Source organism: Epinephelus moara, chromosome 10, assembly GCF_006386435.1.
Source record: "Epinephelus moara isolate mb chromosome 10, YSFRI_EMoa_1.0, whole genome shotgun sequence".
In the NCBI taxonomy this organism is placed as follows: Eukaryota; Metazoa; Chordata; class Actinopteri; order Perciformes; family Serranidae; genus Epinephelus; species Epinephelus moara.
The window spans coordinates 8,353,110-8,376,286 of record NC_065515.1 but is presented as its reverse complement, the minus strand read 5'-3'; the positions used below and the strand labels follow the sequence as shown (position 1 = coordinate 8,376,286).

The 23,177-nt window shown below is 40.4% G+C and overlaps 1 protein-coding gene across 2 annotated transcripts in view; it reads left to right on the top strand.

Annotated features, from left to right (window-relative positions):
• The window catches only part of rab6ba (RAB6B, member RAS oncogene family a), a 91,228-nt gene that overhangs the window by 42,812 nt on the left and 25,239 nt on the right, over positions 1-23,177 (top strand). Inside the window, exons 3-5 of one of the 2 annotated variants that reach the window (XM_050054777.1) lie at positions 16,385-16,438; positions 18,557-18,662; positions 19,487-19,598. In XM_050054777.1, the coding sequence (XP_049910734.1) occupies positions 16,385-16,438; positions 18,557-18,662; positions 19,487-19,598 (272 nt within the window). Of the gene's footprint in view, positions 1-16,384; positions 16,439-18,535; positions 18,663-19,486; positions 19,599-23,177 lie in introns of both variants that reach the window. The other variant, XM_050054776.1, reaches the window with a different exon arrangement.

Sequence of the window (23,177 nt, the reverse complement as noted above, 5' to 3'; positions counted from 1 at the left end):
AAATTCAAAGCTTTTTTTTTTTCTCCCGTTTTTTGGGGGGACCTTGAACGCAACACTAACCCCATTAGGCTGAGTAAAGAAGTCATCTGGTCTGATTGTTGCATGAATTGCCTAAAAGTTTCACAGTAAATCAGAGAACAGGGATATTATTATTGCCACGGGTTATTTGAAATGGACAAAGGTATTCTTCACTGGTGAGTTAAGGGAAAATAGCTATCATGCAATTAAAAAAGAAAACATCTCGGACAAGGAAATAGAAAGCCCGACGTGCAATGAATGGTGACTTATTATCCTGCTTGAACACAGACAACTAAATTCTTTCAACAATGTGACTCAAAATATTGATAAAATAGATTTTATTGATGTAAAACAATATGCTGATGGTGACATTTTCCACCGGTCCGCTGCGCTCTGAGTCTGGTGTCAATGACACATGCTGCTCTGAGTCGCGCATCTGTCTGCTTGCGCTGCAGTGCGAGCCGAGGGTTTTAATTTTTAGTGTTAAATCAAAAGTTAAACACTACTTATCAGCAACCAGAAGAGTTTTTTCGTTTGTGAATATTTTTATCTTAATTCTAGGGTTGCAAGAAACTACCTTTTCTCCATAATTTTTAAGTTATTAACTTTTTTGGACTTTTTTTTTTTTTCGCTCTTTTTTCTTCGTGTGAGGTTTGGGGGAGATGACATGCCTTCTTGTATGGGACGCCTGCTCTACCCACTAAGCCACCAGGCACCCCACAAGCACGATTTCTACCAAACTACACCTGTCAACTGTATCACTGCGCAGAAGGAAGTGTGCATCTACTCCTGGATGAGAGGCACCGGCTTGCCTGAAGATGCAAGATGTAAACATTAACAGCATCCTGCTCGGCTGTGTGGAGATACAGTTGGCGGGTGTAGTTTGGTAGAAAGAAAATAGTTCCTACATGAAACTGCTCACAACAAGGTCTGTAGATTATCTTGAGTAACTGGGTTGTGATTTCTGCAAAGAGACATTGCTGCTGAGTTTTTTAAATGTATTATTTTGGCACTTTGAGCACCACAAACTGAGTGATATTTTGTTTTGTTATATTGGAAAGAGGACAGACATCGCAACGGCCGATATCTCCAACAGTCAGCAACTCACACCAAAATAATCTAGATTGATAAATAGCACTACAGATAAGAGGAGGAATATGCATTACTTATTTGCGGGTGAACTGCCCATTTAAGTTTTGCATATTGTTGAGGCATCAACCACACATGGAATACAGTATGTGTAGAAGATGCTGGCAGTACACAGTGTGGTGAAAAGCATTGTCTTTGGAGTGATGGATGGATGTAGGACAATTATTCAAGTCCCTTTTCAAGCAGCAGTGTCAGTTATTAGCTGGCTGCAGCTTCTCCAGTGTGACAATCTACTGTTTTTCTTTGTCATGTATGACAGTTAATTGAATATCTTAAGGTTTTCATCTGTCAGTCGACAAATCAAGCAAACTGAAGACATTGCTGTGGCCTCTTTTTCAAAGATGAATCAGTTAGTCAAGTAAAAATCCAGGTTAACTGATAAGGAAAATAATCATTAGTTGCAGGCATGGATGGATGATTAATCATTGAGAGATGAGTTCAGAGAGACTCAGAGGCCTGTCTTGGCAGTGAATGATGTCTCTGACCGAATACTGAACCTCACCTCATCTAACTATATCTCGGTTTTAATTTGAGGAGTTGTTGCTTTCATTTTAAAATCCATCTGTGAGTTGGACAAGACATTTCCACCCGGTATAAAATTGGCCCGCAGCCTTGCTGTCAGGCCAGTGGAGTTAATAATGTTCTGCAGCCTCCTGGTCCTTCTAAAGCTTGAGACATGCAGCTTCAGTCTCACAAGCCCAAGTGTTAATCTGGCCCTGCCTTTAAATCATCTACAGCATCTCTAAAGATTGACTCAGCTCTTGATCTGAGCTGTGCCTCGTTTTCCTCACCTCTTCCATCTAACTTGACTGTCTTGTCCTCTTTAGTATAAACATGTAGCGTTAAAACTTGCTCTCTATCACTAGGAATGGAACAGTCGTTACATTTTGAAAGGTTGTTTCCCCCTGTTTCCAGTCTTTGTGCTAAGCTAAGCTAACCAGCTGCTGGCAGTAGCTTCATATTTACCAGACAGACATGAGAGTGGTATTGATCTTCTTGTCTAACTCTCTGCCAGAAGGCAAGTAAGCTCAAAATGTCAAACTTTTTCTTTGAGAGCGTTGCACAGCATGGAGAACACAATCTCTGCTCCACAAACCAAAGGCTGAACACGGTCAAAAATATTGTTCAGCTTGTAATTACTTAGTTTTTATTTTGTTGTCAGTTGTTGCTACAAAGATCTGTCTTCTTCTCTGGCCTTTCTGCATCCTGCTAAGCCTCCAAAAAAGGCAAAGAAAAAACACGTCTCTATTCTTCAATGTTCACACAAGTACTGTACTGCACTGTAATGAGATTTGAGTGGCTCATTGTGTTTGGATTAAATTGTCTGTGTTAGCTCTGTGATGCTGCGCTTTCACAGTTGCTGTTGTATCCTCTTATATTTCTACATTCGTAAGTCATGAACGACTACAGAGCCAGACGTTTCACACTGACTGTTCAGGCTCGTGTCTTTGTGTTGTTAAGCTGCTGAAACTTCATGATGCATTGATGTTTCTTTAGACACCTCTTTGTCACAAATTACTGTGGAACTGGCTTATATTCTTGTTAAAAACGAGAGGGTTTTTGCTGGATGATTAGCGGATAGTAGAATGGAATTATGCCTTCTGTATTTTGAAGTCCATTATTAGTACGTCGGCACCCAAATCATCCTTGAACACAGTGAAGTTAGGAAATTAGAAATTGTTTTTAAAGGTGTGCTATGCAGGAATATTCAATATCGGTTTTTAAACACAACACTCAAGCTTGGTCCTTCCTCCCTAGACTGTTCGTACGTACACTGCAAGCTGCTGTACCAATGTTGATACTTTAGCAAGCTAACTTAGCTAACCTCCAGCACCAACCTGTCCAACAGAAACAGCAGGGGTGCACTATATTGTAGTTTTTGCTGATATATGATATGCCGATATATTATAACTTATTTGGTCAATAACCGATATCAATATCCACTTTTTCTCAACCTAATTTTAGTGATCATCAAGTCTCTTCTGTAGAGGAATTAACATCATATTAAGCATACTCTTATCGTGATGGCCCACCAGCAGATGGAGACATGGAATACAATACTTTTCAATGTATGTAATATTCATTGATTGTGCAAATTAAGAAAAAGCATGTTGGCCGATTCTCATAGTTCATTTTAAAGCCAATATTGGACGACACAGATGACGTACCAAACATCGTGCATCCCTGGAAAACAGGCCAACTTTGCGTCATTCTTCATCCCCATCCTCTCCTTCAGTGCTCGCAGATTCACTCTAGTTTTGGATCGACCTTGGTATTTTGCCTTGCTATATTCAATCATAATAACTTCATTTGTATTGCGCAGTTCATACAGCAAGTGCAACTCAAAGGGCTTTACATAATAAAATGAGAAAATACACATAAAAGACATAAAAGACATACTATATAAGACAGAGTAAATAAGATTCGATCACACACTCACAGACATACACACAAAAAAAATACGAGGTAGGTTTGATACCAGTTAATTAAATAAAAGCTACAAAAACGCAGGTCTAAAAAGATTTAGTTTGAAGCTGTCTACTAAATCAGAGAGTCTGGCGTCCTCTGGAAGGCTGCTCCAGAGACGAGGGCCAACGACAAAGAATGCAGCATCGCTGTACTTATTAGGTCTACTCGGGGGGCATTTAGTAGACCAGAGGTGGAGGATCTCAGGGATCTAGAAGGAATGTATTTAACCAACATATCAGATGAATAGCCAGGAGCCAGACCATTAAGAGATTTAAAAACTAAAAGCAACAGTATTTGCGTTCTTTTGACGCTGTGTCCGCAATTTTCGTAGCTTCCTCTTGGATGCATGCTGCTACTGCTTGGTCCTGACCTCACCTGCGCACTGTTATTGGCTGGGGGCCACATGCCACTTCACAAATCATGCAGCCCATACATGTCCCGACCACAGCAAAGTTTCTGATTACTTTTGTATGAGTCCATTGCTTTTTTTTAGGGGAAAGTCCTGCGTAGTATACCTTACCTTTAGTTCACTCCTTTATTTCAGTGCAGATACAGAGACCTGAGGCAAAGATGCAGCCCGAGGTGAAAGGGACAGGTGCATGCTGGTGTTCTAAAAACAAGACAAAGTTAGTCACAGTTTGGCCGGGCTAATTTGGCCAAACACAGTGTACAGTCCCAGCAGCAGCAGTGGCTGTAACACCCAGCTCATGGAGGCAGTGAAGGTACTGTGCAATATTTCTCAGAGCCATAGCTCAGTCAAATCTAAACACAGAGACATAATACACATATTTTAAACTTCAGTGTAACTTATGTTTTCCAAGCATATATCTGATGTCAGATAAAAGACTAATAAATCACTCAAAAATCATTTGAAAAAGAAGCGCTCCAATGTGTAAAGGCTTAAATGTTGGAGCTCAAAGGCAACATTATACTTCCTGTTTATATTCCCCACATTACTGAACTGTGATTATCCTCCAAATAGAAGTAAGATAAAGAATAATGTTAGGAGTTGCACTATCAATATTTTTTTATATAACTTTGGATCAGAGGGTCAGGGTGGAGTCACGGGGTTTGATGGCATAGATGGGGTGTTTTGAGGTTAGACTTTAAAAACCCCTGCTCTATATCAATCCTGTATTATGCAGTACGTTGTGACTGTAGTGAGATTAATATCTGTATAAGGCCTGTAATGCATGGATAGTATGACACGATAATTTCCTGCATCATTTTCAGAGAGCAGCACGCTCTTAAGCACTATTACCTGGAGTGAACGTGGGCGTCTGTTGTTGCCTGCAGTCTGTCTCGCTCCAAGGCCACTGCTGTAACTCCCAACCTGAATGCAGCTCGATAAATTACGACTTTGAAAGTCCAGCAGCCGTCAAAGTCAGCACTGAGCGCAGTCATTCTGAGGAGCACGGGGGCACACGGCTTTCCAGACAAATGGCCGTATGCACCGGCGTCACCGTGATGAGGCCCGAAGGGACATCTCTTCTCACCCTCGCTTTTTCAGCCATGTCCTCCCATTTTAAGTGGGCAGGCAGCATGCTAGGCAGACAGATGCAGGACAGATAGCATCTGCTTATTTAATAATGTCCCCATATGCTGTTTAATGCCGGTCTCTGCTCCACACTATTGTAATGGCCTGTGCACCAAACGATAACAGCAGCCAGGGAGGAGTATGAAAATCAGTTGGTGATAGTATTTGTGTGTAAAACAAAGCCATTCGAATCCACCAATTAACCCTTCGTTCCACAAAACAGCCTCTTCACTCCAGGTTTACAGTCAGCTTCTTGTTATTTTTTTTTTCAGATAGTGGATTAATGATTTTGTTATGGTGCCACAACCTCTGCTTTGTAGCCATAGATCAAAGCCAAAGCTCAGTTTCCTTCTCTTCTGTGTGTGTTTGCATGCTGTCCCCTCTCCCCCCGTGTCTTAACGCCACTTCTCTTTCCTCCCCGGCTCAGTGACAGGTAGGGCTGTAAATGATGTTGCGGTTTTTTTTTCTAGCTCAACTCCAGAGACCTTTGAGTATTAATTAAAATGCGGCATGCATTAGCTCAGTTTGAGTGTTTATGCTGCTGCGCAGAGGGGAGGCTGGATTTGCCCAGCGAGGGTGGAAAGATGTTATGAATGTGAGCCTGCAGGAGACATCTGCCCTGATGAGAAGATTTATGAAGGTTTCCAGGCCTACACACTGAATCACCGCATGTTTTTGTTTTCATCTACGTCAAGCTTTCAGATTTGGGCTGATCCAGTTCAATCCTTTGAAGGAAGAGTAGCAGTATATTTAGAGACCGAGGGCCATCAGAAAGATGAAACCGAGCGTGCTAGTGGCTTTAATCAGCAGGAGGATGTGAGCGAGGCGAGCCAGATTTACTGCCTCTAAAAGCAGCAGACTCCCATCAAGCAGCCACCCAGCCGAGAGAGACAGAGGCAGGCGTCCTCACTGCCTGGCAGCACATGCTAAAGGGCTCAGAGCCCTCCAGAGGCACAACGCTTTTGTCAGCTTGGTGGAGCTGTCAGTCAGGCCTGGCCACCAGGCTGTGACTGCATCTGTCTGCTCTGCCCAAATACTCAGCTGATTAGTTCAGCAGCAACTGGTGAATCTGATTTATTGGACTTTCAAAAGATACGTATAATCGGGCTGAATTATTTTTATTATTGATCAATCTGTACATTGTTGTCTCGATAAATCGTCGATAAGTTTTATCCGACAGTACAAAAATCCAAAGCTGTTGAGTTTGTTATTTTGTATGACCACCACATGTTTAGCTTTCTGCTCAGTAAAATGACTGAAGGGTTCGAAATAGTTGCCAATTTTCTATTGATTTACTAATCGATTGACTATTCGTTGCAGCGCTAATATAAAATGTGCTTCCTTGTGACAAGTTAAAGGACAGAACAATAAAGACATAAAGTCGGGGCGTCGATGGCTTAGTGGTAGAGCAGGCGCCCCATGTACAAGGCTGTTGCCACAGCGGCCTGGGTTCGACTCCAGCCTGTGGCCCTTTGCTGCATGTCATTTCCCCTCTCTCTCTCTCTCCCCCTTCACACTCAACTGTCCTATCTATAAAGGCAAAAATGAAAGCCGAGGATGGAGTCACTTTGAGACGAAGCGTCTGCTCTCCATTTGGTCCGACAAAAGTGTCCATACAATAACGCGACTTCACGGGCAGCTAACATCTTGTTGTTGCTGTTATTGCGGCGCACAAGATATGATGTTGTAGTCTGCTGCTGGAAATGTTTGCAGAAGAAGAAGAGGAGGATGTGACGTCAGCGGGACGGAGCGTGATCGGATAGCAAACTGATCTGAATGTGGACACCAGAGATGCATATTAATACCAGGTATAAATGTATGTGGTCAAGCGCTATCTGATTGCAATCCGATCACAAAAAAACGCATGTTGATGCCAGGTGTAAAGGGGGCCAGTTCAGCCAGTTTGCTTAAAATCAATAAGTTTAAGCTCTTACGACCGGACCGGCAAAACCGGAAATTGACCCAACTCTATTCTTCATTACACTAAATTAAGAAAAATAAATGACTAAGTTTGCAAATATTTTTCCGCATAATCCGTCCAATGTACAGAACTGAAACAGTAAATCAAAATGTTATTGTTTCTATCTACTCTGTTGTGAGAATTTGATCCTTTTTTATGTCTTATGTGACAGTAATTTGAATATGTTTGGACTTTAGAATATTACTTAGACAAAAAAAAAAGCTTTTTCAAGGCATCATCTTGGACTGTAGGAAACTCTGATGGGCATTTCTCTTTTTTCTGACATTATACAGATCAAACAATTAATCAGTTCAAAAAAATAATGAGCAGAGGAGTTAATCAGTTTCAGCCCCTAAACAAGATTTCAGCAACAGTTTATGGGTAATGCATGTTAGAGACAGTGGGTCTGAACTTATTTTAAGATACATTTATCATCACCAGAGCTGAACCAATTAGTTGAATAATTGATAAGTCCAAAACATAAAGTCAGTCTGCTGCATTTATGATAACTGATTTATCTTTTAAGTCAAGTCATGATGCCAAACAGTCTCTGGTTACAGCTTTCTCTTTGCTGCTGAAACAACCCAGTGTGCTTTCAGGCTGGAGGATTGGTTAATCTTAAATTAATGTCATGGTGGGGTACAAATCTACCCATAATGCTTTGTGACACGAGTAAAGTGAGTTAAATAGACTAATTATGAATCTGCACCAGCGCTACTTATTACTGTGGTTACAAATGTAGCATGCTGTAATTGTTACGTTCCACAGTATATTATATACACAGCCTGCTGTCTGACGGAGAAGGTATAATCACAGACTGATCCATTCCCTCTCGTGCTGGCACTAAATTCCAAATTAATCTGATTTTGCGTGTTCACAAACTGCTGTCAAATACGGCGCTGTGAGCTAATGCCAGTGTGCTCACTGTGGCTCAAGGTCTATTGGTTTAACAGTGTCCCTGCCAGATGGAGGACCTCGAAAGCCCTGGTGGGAGCAGCAGTGGCAGAAGTATTCATATCCAGAAATACCACAGTTAGTAAAAGAAAAAAATATTCAAATAGTCATGTGGCAGCAACTCAATACATTTAGTCATGTAGACATGTTAAAGACGACCTGCTGAAGTTCAAACTGAGCATCAGAATGAGGAAGAAAGGTGATTTAAGTGACTTTGAACGTGGCATGGTTGTTGGTGCCAGGCGGGCTGGTCTGAGTATTTCAGAAACTGCTAATCTACTGGGATTTTCACGCACATTTGTAGGGTTTATAGAGGATGGTCTGAAAGAAAAAATATCCAGTGAGCGGCAGTCCTCTGGGTGAAAATGCCTTGTTGATGCCAGAGACACTCACACACCCATGGAAGCATCATAGGGAGCCATTTGGGGTTCAGTATCTTGCACAAGGATACTTCAACATGCAGACTGAAGGAGCCGGGGATTGAACTACTGATCTTCCGATTGGTGGATGACCCGCTCTACCTCTGAGTCACAGCCACCCAAGATGATAAAAAGGCAACAGCAACTCAATTAACCACTGGTTAGAACCAAGGTCTGCAGAAGACCATCTCTGAACCGGCAACATGTCGAACCTTGAAGCAGAAGACCACACCGGGTTTTTCTACTATTGTTTACTTCTGTTGTGCATCATGCAACGGCCTCCATTGATGACAAATCCTTCATTACAGTGATTCTGATCAAAACTGGTGGAAACGCGGACTAGTTCACTGGATAGCACCAAGGTTCCAAGAATCCTGAACAGAACAGGTTAAAGAACCAAAGCTACTTGGTGGAAAAGGGGTATCAGCGGTGGTAACGGCAGAGTGCCAAGCACTGCTTTTTTTACATTCCCCACCGAGATTATCCTGCCGGTCCAGGGATTGAACTGACAACCTCCTGCTCACAAGCCTCTCTAACCTTTAGGCCACCACTGCCCCATGTAAATAGTGTCAGAAACCCAAATTACACGTATGAACTAGGGGTGTTCCTGGCGACTAATTTCCCTTTTGACTAAATGAAAAGTTTAAGTAAGACTAGTCGACTAGTCTGAAAAACGGGAAACACTCAGAAAACAGTCAAAATTTAGCACAATTTATTGCTTAGTATTTGAAACATTGTCCCAAAAAATATTGTGTGCATTTAGAGCATTTCTGTGTGTTTATAATTCCAACATCCTGTTGGTTCAAACAACCCAAATATGATTTAGTTTGGATTTTACTGCAGACCTTGTGCTTCATGACCTCCTCACAGGTGAACCCTGAGTTGTGAAGCCTTTCCTCAGTAGACAGAGATGAGCTGGTAGATATTGCTCACTGGAATCAGTAGTGTGTTGGCTCATAGAATGATAATCAGGCAATCCCAATGGATTACAAGATCGTTTTTCCTTCCTCCTGAAGTGTTTTACTATTCCAACTCCTGCTGTCACGGAAAAGTCACAAACATCCCTCCTCCTCCTCCTCACTATAATTAAAGTCTAATCCATCACTGCAGTATTGTGCCCACTGCTGAAACACATTAATCACTCCATTACTTCCTTTTTAAAATTCACTGAAATAATCTGTGTTCTAGTGAACTGCATTCACTGAATTTAAATGTGTAATACACTGAGATCAGGTGATGACTAAATCAAAAGTGGAGCAAGTATTTTTGTTCTGGTATTGCGTCAGTCCGGTAATGTTACCTGTGGCTGCATTTCCATCTGGTTAAACACAGTAGTATTTGTCAGAAAACTGTGATTTCCATCTTCATTGCCTGAGAGTACCAGCTGAGTAATCGTGTTTGAGTACATGCACACAAACCCACTGTAACACCTACCCTGACACCATTAACTACAGGTTTAGTCTCCAGCAGCACAATTGTGATTGTGACAAATACCTGTATCTGCGACCCTGTTTACACTTGCTTTAATGAGACACAGCACCGTTCACACCTCTATCATGTGTCTCCAGCCCACCACTTGACCTTAAATTCCTTACTGCCTATGTCATTTCCACTAGAAGGTCAAAGGACCAGCCAGGGTGCTGCTGGAGATAAGGCTGACAGCAGAATCCAACGTGTCTCCATCCACAGGGGAAAACAGTGAGTGGTCATGTAACACTTCTGTGTTCATGAAATAGGAAAATTGTAGAGCTGTCACCAAAACAACCACCACATCCTGCCCTGATGATGTCATTTCCTGTTATGTCCTTGTCAGGGACCCATCAGGACACAAAAGCATTAATACAGCAAAAGATTTGTGATCAAATAATTATTGTCATTATCAATTAATGGATAAATTAGTCTTATCTAATTTTTTTTTAATTTATCTTTTTGTCTCTAAAATAGTAGGAGAGTAAATCACTGGTTTCATCACAATATGATATCATATTGATTATTGGACAACGATACAATAGAGAGTCCTCAACGAGGGCGCGTCTCAAGCCTGTTGTAGATGTGAGGTTCCAGACGTAAAAGTGGATTCATTCACAAAGTCCGCCATGACGTGTTGGACTCTGCTGTCAGCCATATCTCCAGCAGTAACCTGGCTGGTCCTTTGATCGTCTGGCGGAAATGACATAGGCAGTAAGGATCGTGCTCATCACACATTATTAGCTTTAGCATGTTTACATTGCATAAATTAGCCTAGCAGCTAGCAGACTTTCCTCTATTCATAACTAAACAAATTACGCGTATTATTTGTACCTTTTCTGACTAAACGGTTTAAGTCACTGCATACGATACGATTTCAATACGATGCAATTCAGGGGCCTACGATCGATATGAGAAGATATTATCTGCCCATTTAACACAAGCGATTACAGAAGAGGCCACCACCCCTTTCCTTTTTGATTTTGGCGATAAAAGATAAAAACAACACATAAATAATATAAACAGCTATAACCAGAAGAAGTGCAGAAAAGTTTACTTTATACAGACTCCATTAACACACATTACACAGCACATGGACAAGAAAGAAGAAAATGTTTTCATTTTAACCAAAATCATCATCTTCTTCATAAAACTTCAGGCCTATCTGGCTTAAAGCCCTGAAGGCAAACTTCTTTTAACAGGCGTAAAACATGGATTACCAACAACATCATCTAGCAAAGATAGAAAATTCAGCTCAATAATGACTGTCAATATTCAGAGACAAAACAGTTGTTTTTTGCTCGTCACCTGTTATTAGCTTTAGCATGTTTACATTGCATAAATTAGCCTAGCAGCTAGCAGACTTTCCTCTATTCATAACTAAACAAATTATGCGTATTATTTGTACTTTTTCTGACTAAACGGTTTAAGTCACTGCATCTCCCGATAGAACAGCATGGGTAAATTTTCAGCCTGCATGCGTGTTTATTCAGCCTAATGTTGCTGTAGTGAGAAGTTAGCAGAATGGGATGTCCGACCAGGCAGGTAATGTTACGTTTCATCTTTTTTTTTTTTTTTTTTTAAGATATTTTTTGGGCCATTTTGCCTTTAATGGACAGGACAGGTAAGCGTGAAGGGGGGAGAGAGAGGGGATGACATGCAGCAAAGGGCCACAGGCTGGATTCGAACCCGGGCCGCTGCGGCAACAGCCTTGTACATGGGGCGCCTGCTCTACCACTAAGCCACCGACGCCCCATGTTTCATCTTGTAACAACATTGTCACATGTGCTGTCTGTCTGTTGACCCCATATTTTCTCCGAAATCGAAAATATTTACACACTGCTGATTTATTCCCAAGTAAATAACGTTATCGTCATCGTCTTTCTCTCGGCTGCTCGCTGTCTGCCTGCTGCTGTTTGACATTAACTCAGACTTTCAAAATAAAGGCGCATCATAAAGATGATGATATAGATCAATGTTTTCACGTGGCATCGATGATTTGATATCGATGCTGATTGATGGATTGTTACGCTCCTACAAAATAGTAAAAGACATCCATTTTGCCAGAGATCAAGGTGACATTTCAGATGTCTTATTTTGCCCAACCAACAGTCCCAAACCCAGACCTTTTCATTTAGCAATGATGGCAACAAAAGCACCAAACCTCTACCTTTGAAAAGATGTTACAGGCACATTTTTGGCATTTTGGATTAAAAAAAAATAACAGAAATGATTAATCCATTATCAAAATAGTTGCTGATTAATTTTCTTGTCAATTGACTAATCCATAAATCAATTAATTGTTTAATCGTCTAAGCTCTAGTCTTACTATAGTCTTATGTTGTCATTCTGTGTCATTGCTTGCATTTTTCTACACATATATGGTACCTGAGGGGTAGTTTACATATTAAGAAAAAAGAAATTCGTTTTTAAGATAATCATACAAAGTTTTGGTCAGCTGGCGTTGATAAGAAATAGTTAAGTCACATTGACTCGATCACAGTGGTGCTTGCATTAGTTTGATTCTACACCTTCAGTGTGATTTGTACTCTAAGGAGTAAATGTTAATGAATCTGTCAAAATCAATTCATTTAATGATAATACTAAAAAACAAAAAATATCTAAAAATATCCTGAGGCCGTTCAAGTAAAAAAACAAACAAAACAGAAACGATAAAATATAATGTCAGTGAACTCCCTCAGATCTGTTAAAAGCATTTTTGCCCCAGCCCCCAGCAGAATAGGCCTAAAGAGCCACAGTCTGTCTTCTAACAATGTGCAGTAGTTAAAAATTAAAAAGGATTATTAATAATTTCTGGCGATCTAATCCGTTCATGTATAGCTGTCTGTGTGGGGTTCTATATTTAACACTGGGGCCAGAAAGAGCCTGGAGCACCTCTGCTATCCCCTCCTGCCAAATCTCTCTGCTTTTAACTTCATTCAAACCATTGTGTCAGTAATATCGCTCCAAATCTGCTATTTTAAATCTTTTCCCTGGTGACCAAAATGTTCAAAACTTCCTTTATTTTCAGAGTTATTTTTACAGACTGTTGTGGTGGGTCAAATTAACCAAACTGACCTCAAGCACACAGCGTTTTCTTTCAGTCTGTTATGCAAGTTGTTAATTACATTTCAAGCATATTCTGCCAGAATAAATAGGGGATTTAATTTGGAAGCGCATGTAATCCACCTGTCTGTTTGGGGCTGATACTGCCAAAAAAATATTTTTATTTTGCTGACTATAATCTTGTATCAAGTACTTTATGATTTTAATTCTTTGAGGCTGTTTATTTTCAGCCCAGCAGTGCTTGATGTGACCGAGTGTAAAGAGTATAAATGAAATGAGTCCTCATGCCAGACTCTCTGAGTTAGTCCACTGTTGTAGCTGGCATCGCCAAGGAAACCAGTGCGTGATCAAGCTGCTGATGCCCAGTTCTGTCAAAGTGGGCAGTGGGCACCCTGCTGCACTGCCTTCCATAGACAAACACAACCGATACACCTACCTGCTCAATCACACATGGGAACAAATGTATCAGAATGTGTCTACAAAGAAAATATCAAAATAGCTGAACTGCGTCCTCTGCAGACAGGTAATTCCCTGTCAGCCATCTGCAGCACGTGCCCCAGCTGCTCAGTGCTGGAGTCTGCAGGCTGAGGTCACACAAGCTTTAAACATGCAGCTGCGGACTGCTGTGTAATCCTGGGTCAGTTCTACATCCGCAACCATGAAGCCCTTTACACCCTCGACCCCTCATATGTACACTGAGACACCAAACATCTGGATGCACCACATGAAAGTGTCACGAACCACATCTGTTTGAACCAGCTGTCATTAAAAGTCATTCCAAACACTGCTGTCTCTCACAATTACGGCTGAATGACACAGGTTTGTTTCAACTTATTTAGCAGTTCAGTATGCAATAAATTACTCTTGGATACAGTCAGCAAACACCGATCAGCCAAAACATTCAAACCACCGACAGGTGAAGTGAATAACTGAGATTATTTTGTTCCAATGCATTGTTCTGCTGGGAAACCTTTGGTTCTGGCATTCATGTGGATACCACCTGACATGTTCCACCCACTCAAACACCGTTGCAGACCAAGTACCCCCCCTCATGGCAACAGTACTCCCCAATGGCAGTGGCCCCCCAGCAGGATAATGCACCATGCCACACTGCAAACATGGCTCAGGAATGGCCCAAGGAATGTGACAAAGACCTCAAAGTGTCAACCTGGCCTCCAAATTCCCCAGATCCCAATCTGAATGAGCATCTGTGGCACGTGCCATTAACCCACCTCACAACCCACTGGACTAAATGGATCTGCCGCCAACGCACTGGTGCCAGACACCGCAGGACACTCCCAGAGATCCTGTGTCCATGCCTCGACAGGTCAGAGCCAAGTCCGATCCAAGGAGGCCCCACCTTGGATTAGGGGTACATCTGGGGTACCGGCACATCACAAGAATCCTTGAGCAGATTGGGACCTGGGAAATTTAGAAGCCAGGTCGACACCTTGAGCTTTTTGTCACGCTCCACAGGCCATTTCTAAACAGTTTTTGTAGTGTGGCATGCTGCTTTTTTCTGCTGGGGGGCCACTGCCATTGGGGAGTACTGTTGCCATGAGGGGGGGTACTTGGTCTGCAACGGTGTTTGAGTGGGTGGAACATGTCAGGTGGTATCCACATGAATGCCAGAACCAAAGGTTTCCCAGCAGAACAATGCATTGGAACAAAATAATCTCAGTTATTCACTTCACCTGTCAGTGGTTTGAATGCTTTGGCTGATCAGTGTTTAAACTGCTCTTTCCAGGCCTACATGTTAAGATAAAATAAGACAGTTCCAAGATACTATACTGAAAATGTTTGGTCAAAACACGGCTAAAGACTGGGCGATGAACTTAATAGATTTAGCTTGTCAAAAGCCAAGGTCACTGTCACCTCACAAAACACATGATGAAGTGATGACATTTTACATTTTTGGGTGGCACAGTGGGCCAGTGGTTAACAAGAGGTTTTCAGGTTCAAACCCTGGATGGGGGGTTTGAACTTCAGGATGGGGGAGCCCTTCTGTGCAGAGTTTGCATGTTCTCTCCGTGTCAGTGTGGGTTTTCTCTGGGTGCTCCAGCTTCCCCATGCAGGTTAACTGGTGACGTAGGTGTGAATGTGAGTGTGAATGGTTGTCTGTCTCTATGTGTCAGCCCTGTGGTAGTCTGGTGACCTGTCCAAGGTGTACCCCGCCTCTTGCCCAATGTCAGCTGGGATAGGCTCCAGCCCCACCGCGACCCCCAACAGGATAAGTGGTTATGGAAAGTGAATGAAATGAAGGACATTTTACATCTAAAAAGGTCAAAGGTTGGGGCATGGGTTCGACTCCAGCTTACGGCCCTCTGCTGCGTGTCGCTCCCTCTCCCACAATGCCAGTTTGACTGTGATTATTCACAATGCATCTTTTGTTCTTAAAAATATTTAAGCTGCGTACAGTTAAATGGAATATGAGGAGGATTTCCAACACACGGCCCGTGGCTGCAGAAGACTAATAGAATAGTTAAACCTAATGCTAAATCAAATACAAATTACATTAATGACTTATAAACACTGTAATGTGTATTTTGAAAAGAAGCCATCTTTGTGGCGGTGAGATCTGAAGGTTTATTGTCACATGTCTAACACTGAACAGTTCTGGCATCAAACACAGTGGTAAAGCAAACAAACAAACAAACAATCCCAGATCCGCAGTTTAACATTGATTTCTAGGTTTGGACTCGTCCAAGCCAGAGCACCTGATGATATCATGGCAGGCAGCAAAGCAGAAAGCAGCGAGCTTGGCTGTGGAAAGTAAACATCCCTTGAAGAGGGAACACAGTGCCATCTGCCTCGTGACACAATAAGGGAATGATTAGATTGCTATTATAAATGGATAATGTGAGATGATATGAGTCATGATTTTAAACAACCCATCTGAGCATAAATACCAAATGGAAAGAATACAGTCGCTCTGATTATTGAAGTGGAATATTTGCACAATAATAGCTGACATACTGTAACCTGCTCCAATTTAAAATCACTTGATGATGAATCAGTTGACATTACAAACTAAAAAATAATCACAGACTTGATTAAAAATCTACTAAAAATGAACATCATGAGCTTCACTGAGGGGTGAGGGGTTTCTTTCAGGGCTGTTGTGTTGGATTGGATTATACTGTATGGGTATTCATTACAGCCGCACATGGGTTGATGTGATGTGATGAGGACTGTCGTGAGCCGTGGATCTGACTGTAATCTCTCCTCCTGTTTTCTCCCTTTCTGCATCTTTCACTTGCATTATTTAGTTCCTCAGTAAATACTCTGCTTTTCGAGGTATTTACAGTGATGTTGATCCATGGATGTCTTCTCTCCCTAAACCAGGCCACAATTGGAATTGACTTCCTGTCGAAAACCATGTACTTGGAAGATCGAACGGTAAGAAGCCCAGTTACAGCTGCATAATGTCATGACGGAGATGTTAAATGTTTGTAATGTGTCAGCAGTGCAGTAACTCCTTCCGTCAGAGAGAAACATACAGTACAACTGCTCATCAGTACAATAATGCATGTGCTGAAATTAGAGATGCACTGATTGCTTTTTTCTCTGACTTTTTAAGTCTTGACTCGCCCATTCTGGTTTTCTTTCTTTCTAAGAACTATAATTAACAACATACTCAGACATTTTTGTACGTTTTTGGTAGTTAAATTTAATGATATGCTCATAATAAAACATTGACTGTTAAATAACTTACATTTTCTCCAAAACTACTTATTTATTTATTTGTTTATTCATGCAAAACTCTATGAATCAGTATCTGTTTACAAGAATGTTAAAGGAACAATGCGTAAGATTTAGGGTGCTTTCACACCTGCCCTGTTTGGTTCGTTTCAATCAAACTCAAGTTTGTTTGCTCCCTAAGTGCAGTTAGTTTGGGCAGGTGTGAACACAGCAATCGCTTACGGATGCGCACCAAAACAACCGGACCGAGACCTTCTTGAAGAGGTGGTCTGATGCGGTTTGTTTGTGGTGAGAACGTGTTCTGACCTGGATCTGAACCAACTGCAGTCACATGACACATTGTTTGGGTTAAACATGAGCATGTTACAGTCCTGGAGGATTATTAATGTGCACCTCCTCCTGTACTGCCTTAATATGCACATTCAGCACATCCAATGCATCAAAACATTGTTTTCTAGTTGGAGCCGCACCTCGTTTTCAAACTGTATAGTTTGACTAAAATGAACAATGACAGCAATATAGTCCACGATGAGCAGCGCTAAAATCAACCTGCGCCAATCAAGACTGACCAATCAAGAGCAGCTTTCTCACACAAGGCATTTGATCTGGTCCTCTTGTAAATGCTGCCATGAGAACACGAACCAACTCTAAGCAATTATGCAGCTTTGTGACAAAATTAGTCCCTGATTCAGACCAAAGCAAGACAACTATAGGTCTGAAAGCACCCTTAGTGGCGTCTGGCCGTGAGGATTGCAGATTTCAACCAACTGAAACTTCCCTCATTTAGAATTCTTTTGGTGTTTATTGTTAGGTAAGTAGCTGAGAGGGTTTGAAAAGTCGCTAATGACAAAGCATCGCTATTTGACGAACTGGGAATAAGAACAGGTTGCAGTGGCTGCGACAAGAGTTGGTTGTCGTCTGTGCTGTTCTGCGTGAGACATTAACCATTGTGCGACACATGCATGTAAATCTGAGCAGGACAGAATCAACTATATCTGAGACTGATCAACCAGTTACCGGTCACCTGCTGATCAATCGGTGCATCTGTACATGTAATGTTACCCAGCAGTCCTGATAAACAGCAGGTCGTCTGTCCAACTTGTGACTGTAACTGTATTTTAGATGTCAAGTCCTGGATTGCAGAAAACTTTCTTCAACTCAACCAGGACAAAACCGAGGTCTTAGTTATTGATCCTGAAGCTCAGAGAGAAAAACTCAACGCCAAACTGCAAGAACAAGTGAAAAAGCTCTGAATTATCTTTGATTTGAATCTTAGTTTTGAACCACATATTAGAAGTGGAACCAAAACTGGATTTTATCATCTTAAGAGCATTGCCAGTGCGACTGTACCTCTCCCAAGCCAACACAGAGACACTGATGCATGCTTTTTCGATTGCTGTAATGCTGTAATTTCTGGTCTTCCTGAGAAAAACATCGCTCAGTTACAGTTGTTACAAAACTCAGCTGCACGTGTGCTGACGAGGACCAGAAAGAGAGCACACATTACACCAATTTTAAAGTCTCTGCATTGGCTTCCTGTGTGATTTGGTTTGGATTGTTGGATTTGGGGGGTGGGTAATGTGTTATTGCTTTTATTGTGTTGCATTCTGTTTGTGTGAAAGTTTGATTGATGATGTAGATGAATACAGTCAACGCTAGTCTGCATGCCTGTTTATCTTCTGAAAATCTTATTTTAAATGTTTATATAAGTGTGTGTGTTTTGTGTGTGTGTGTGTTTAGGGAGCCTACTGTTTCCAGGCTCTCTGATTTTCTGAATAATCTCAGCCTCCTCAGCTTTCCCTCTCTGAACCCCAGGTGAGGTTGCAGCTCTGGGACACAGCGGGACAGGAGCGTTTCAGGAGCCTCATTCCCAGTTATATACGGGACTCCACTGTGGCTGTGGTGGTCTACGACATTACAAGTCAGTGCCCCTTGTAAAATAATTGAATATCATAGTCACACTTAGCTGCAGGCCTTTGCTGTAATTTATATCCAGTTGGTGTTGTGAGGACTTGGAGCGTCATTTTCCATGACAGATAGTTACATTATTCTCTCTCAGTTTTGTCAGTGGCTTTTATTCAATCGTTTAAAACAGCAAAGTGCACTTACTGCAACATGGCTGCCCTCAGGAAGTGGATTTTGTTCTTGATTTTATAGAAAAATATGGGTTAACACCCCCCCCAAACTATGCCCTCTTTTTCACCCTGGAAGACATGACGTCTGTCTCATCGAATTCCCTGTGAAAGAATACAATACGACTCTCTGCCTGCCTGTCAGCAAACCTGCATACTGAATGAATGTTGCAAGGTCAAAGGGATTTATTAAGAACCTTAACATGCTACAGAGCTGGTACATTATAACATGGATTTATTGTGTAATTCCAGGACTGTGTGCATCATACAGTATCATCTATCAGATAATGTCTTCAGATCATGAAATAGAAGATATTTTTAATATGATCCACCACATGGGATTTTTTCCCTGTATCATCTTCTTGCATTAATAATTAGCAGAACCATGTAAGGCAAAATGTTGGATTCATTTTGTAGCAGCAGATTCCACTTTATTTCCTGCCAGCTGTTAGAAAAAATCAAAGCATGTCATTCGGTTTAAAAATCCAGATGAAATGCTAATGGTTTTGTTTAGAGCAGAAACAGCAGGAGAGGTGTCAGCGTATTGAATGTTACCGCAAATGAATAAACAGCATCTTTAATTTGAGTCTTCTTTGTTTCCTCTTCTCAACAGATGTTAACTCATTCCAGCAGACGTCAAAATGGATTGAAGATGTGAGGACAGAGAGAGGAAGTGATGTCATCATTATGCTTGTCGGCAATAAAACAGACCTGGCAGATAAGAGGTATGTCGTTACTGCTGAATCCACTGTGGAGGACTAAAAGGACCAAACTGTATAAATAAATACAGGGATAAATAAATAAATAAATACAGAAATTATTTTATTAATAAACAAAAAATTCCAGGAGTACATACATAAATATGGAAATAAATAAATGTAAATACAGGAATAAAGAATAAATACAAAAATAAATAACTACAGAAATAAATAAATGTATAAATAAATACAGAAATAAATAAATACAGGAATAAAATAGCTTAATACAGAAATAAACAAAAAATAGAATTAAAAATACATTTATAAATAAATGCAAGAAAACAACAATAAATGCAAAAATAAATAAATGTAGAAATGAATACAGGAATAAAAAATAAATATAAAATGATATAAATACAGAAATGAAAAATAAATACAAAAATAAATAAATACAGAAATGAAAAAATAAATACAAAAATAAATAATTATAGGAATTTTAAAAAATAAATTTATAAATAAATGCAGGAATACAACCATAAATGCAAACATAAATAAATTAATAAGTAATATTGAAATAATTCAATATAGAAATAAATATAGAAATGAATAAATAATTGTTGAAAAAAGAATAGAAATTAATAAATTCAAGACTATGTCAATAAATGTTGAAATAAATATGTAAATGAGGTTGATAATTAAACATGATATATATCAATAAGTATCTTATTATTATTACTTATTTCTGTGTTTATTTCACCACTTATTTATTTATTCCAGTATTTATGTATACATCTATTTATTAATTAGTTGACTAAATTAGTTGACAAAATGTGATACACTTCTTGTATCACATTTTGTCGTTTTGTGAGCATTTCCTTTTATGTCTTGACACCATGGCAACCATGATGTGCAAAGTGTCCGTCTGTCTGTCAGTCTGCGGGAACATTCAGTTGAGCACAATACCTTGAGAACAAAACATGATACAAACATCAGGCTAGCTCCCCACAGAGCCGATGATTTGATTAGACGTCGGAGCGTCTTGATGAATAAATCTGTATATTAATGAGACAGAACTAATTATCTTGAGACTAATATAACTCCTTAATACTATATGAATTTGATGTTTATGCCACCTCAGTGTTATATGAAGACAGGCATGAGATATTAATGTCTGCCATATTTTATATTAAATATCTAAATGAATACACTCACTAGCATAACTGGTTATGTTTAGTGTTGTCACAGTAATTATGACGGAACATTACACAACTCAGCTGCTCTTATTGCTTTGAAATGAGAAAATCATTGCTTCCTTGTGGAAATTATTCAGTGACTTATTCCCTGGTGACGCTTAAGCAATTATGAACGGCATGCACAAGGGAATTCTTTCTTCATGCGTGCATATATGTTCATATATATCTGATCTAACTCTGTAGTCGTAGTGAGGGAAAGGTGAGGAAATGCTGCTGCTGTTGATTTAAAAAGTGAATGCTTAGAGAAAGGCTAAAAATTAAATGACATGGAGCAGAAATAGGCAGTAGAGGAAGAGCAGTGTTAAATAAAGGGAGAATTGAACCATAAAATGGACTGTGTGCTTGTGCCAAAATGCATTAATGGTGCATAGTGGATTGTTTGCACCGGCGAGCCTAACTTTTTCATTTAAGTACATCAGCACATAATTTAAGTGCACCCCAAAATCAGTAACATTGTTAACACTGTGCTACATTACAGAGAAATACAAAACCGTACTAATGAACCTTCATTAATATAGGCCTATATTTTATCTACAAGTGCACGTCACACACTGAGCGAGCCGCCTGTTAATGACGCTGTGGGCTAATGGGCATGTAGCTACTTCCATGTTTCAGATGATACGTCATGTTTGTAGTCGACCAATGAAGATGAGTTTACATATCACCTTGGGTTCGTCCTTCACCTTCTCAAAATGATCCCACACTTTGGATTTCCTGCCCGACATGTTATTAACTAGCCTGTGGAATAACCGCAGGTACCAGCCCTGGAAATTAACCTGACTCCTGTCTGACTGCTGAGCGTGGACACTTCCTGTGTCTGTCCTTTCAAATTAAATTCCCACATGGTCCAGTCATATAGGTTTTGATGTATTTTGACAAGGTGCAGTAGTTTCACATTTATTTTAATATATTTTAATGACCTTTGTGGTCGACTATTAGGGGGCAGCCCTAAATTTCTGACCTCTGCACCTCTGCCCTGCCACGGCTGGGCAGAGGTGTAATGGGCACGAAAAAACGGAATGTTCTCTTTATTTTGAATTTTAAGGTTGTGACGTCGCTGATGTAGTACAGGGTGCTCACAGTCGCACACACACACACACACACAAGCCTTATTGTTTTTCCCCACCTGCATTCAGTGAATAAGACAGACACACGGACGCACAGAGACAGACCTGTTAAATGTCAGGCGCACCGGTGAGACTGATTAAAATATTTAGTTACACTTGACAGATTTTTGGTTGCACTCTGGAGCCCTGCTCACAGAGCTGCTGCATTACAGTTTTCATATCATATAGAAGTAATTTAAATACTCAGTGAGTTTTATATCTGAGAAAATGCTTTTTAGTACACAGGCTTTAGTTCACAGTATACAGTTCTCATCAGTCACATATTTCTGAGTGCAAGTTTGGAGGTTGAATGGTCTATTTCTTTGCTGGAGACAGTTTGCTGAAACAGCTGACCATCTACTTTCTGCACTGGTTGACTGATCTTAGTGTCATTCGAAGACAAAAGTGTGCCAGCGTTGTAGATGATGGTGTGGTGAAGAGTGATTGGGTTGGACTAGTTTCTGTTCGACAGGTTGGAAGAGTTTTCAGGAGCATTTTCAAAGATAACTTTTCCCCATGTAGTGAGGAACCATGCATAAATTATGATGCACCAGTTTTATTGTTCTTGTCAGGAACATTTGCCCACACTGTAAAAAATAACATTTACAATAACACGTCGAGGATTTACTTTGAGCTGTGGAAAGAAGTTCCCATTGGTATAACTATGTTTGAAATGGGTGCACTGAACTATACTGCTATACTACTGAAATACAAAAAAAGTCCAGTTGAATTTAAAAAAGATGAAAGGAAATAATTTCTGTTGTTTTATTGAACAAATTAAACATATAACTGACTTATTCCACAGGCTAGTTAATAACATGTCGGGCAGGAAATCCAAAGTGTGGGATCATTTTGAGAAGGTGAAGGACGAACCCAAGGTGATATGTAAACTCATCTTCATTGGTCGACTACAAACACGACGTATCATCTGAAACATGGAAGTAGCTACATGCCCATTAGCCCACAGCGTCATTAACAGGCGGCTCGCTCAGTGTGTGACGTGCACTTGTAGATAAAATATAGGCCTATATTAATGAAGGTTCATTATTACGGTTTTGTATTTCTCTGTAATGTAGCACAGTGTTAACAATGTTACTGATACTATTCTTTCTCACACCTTCAACTCAAACCATTGTGTTGCCCCGCCCAAAATATTTAATAATTAAATTAATATCGTAAACATGCAGGAGACTAGTCGACTAATGGCCCTAAATGACGACTACTGGTCAACTAGGAAAATTCTTAGT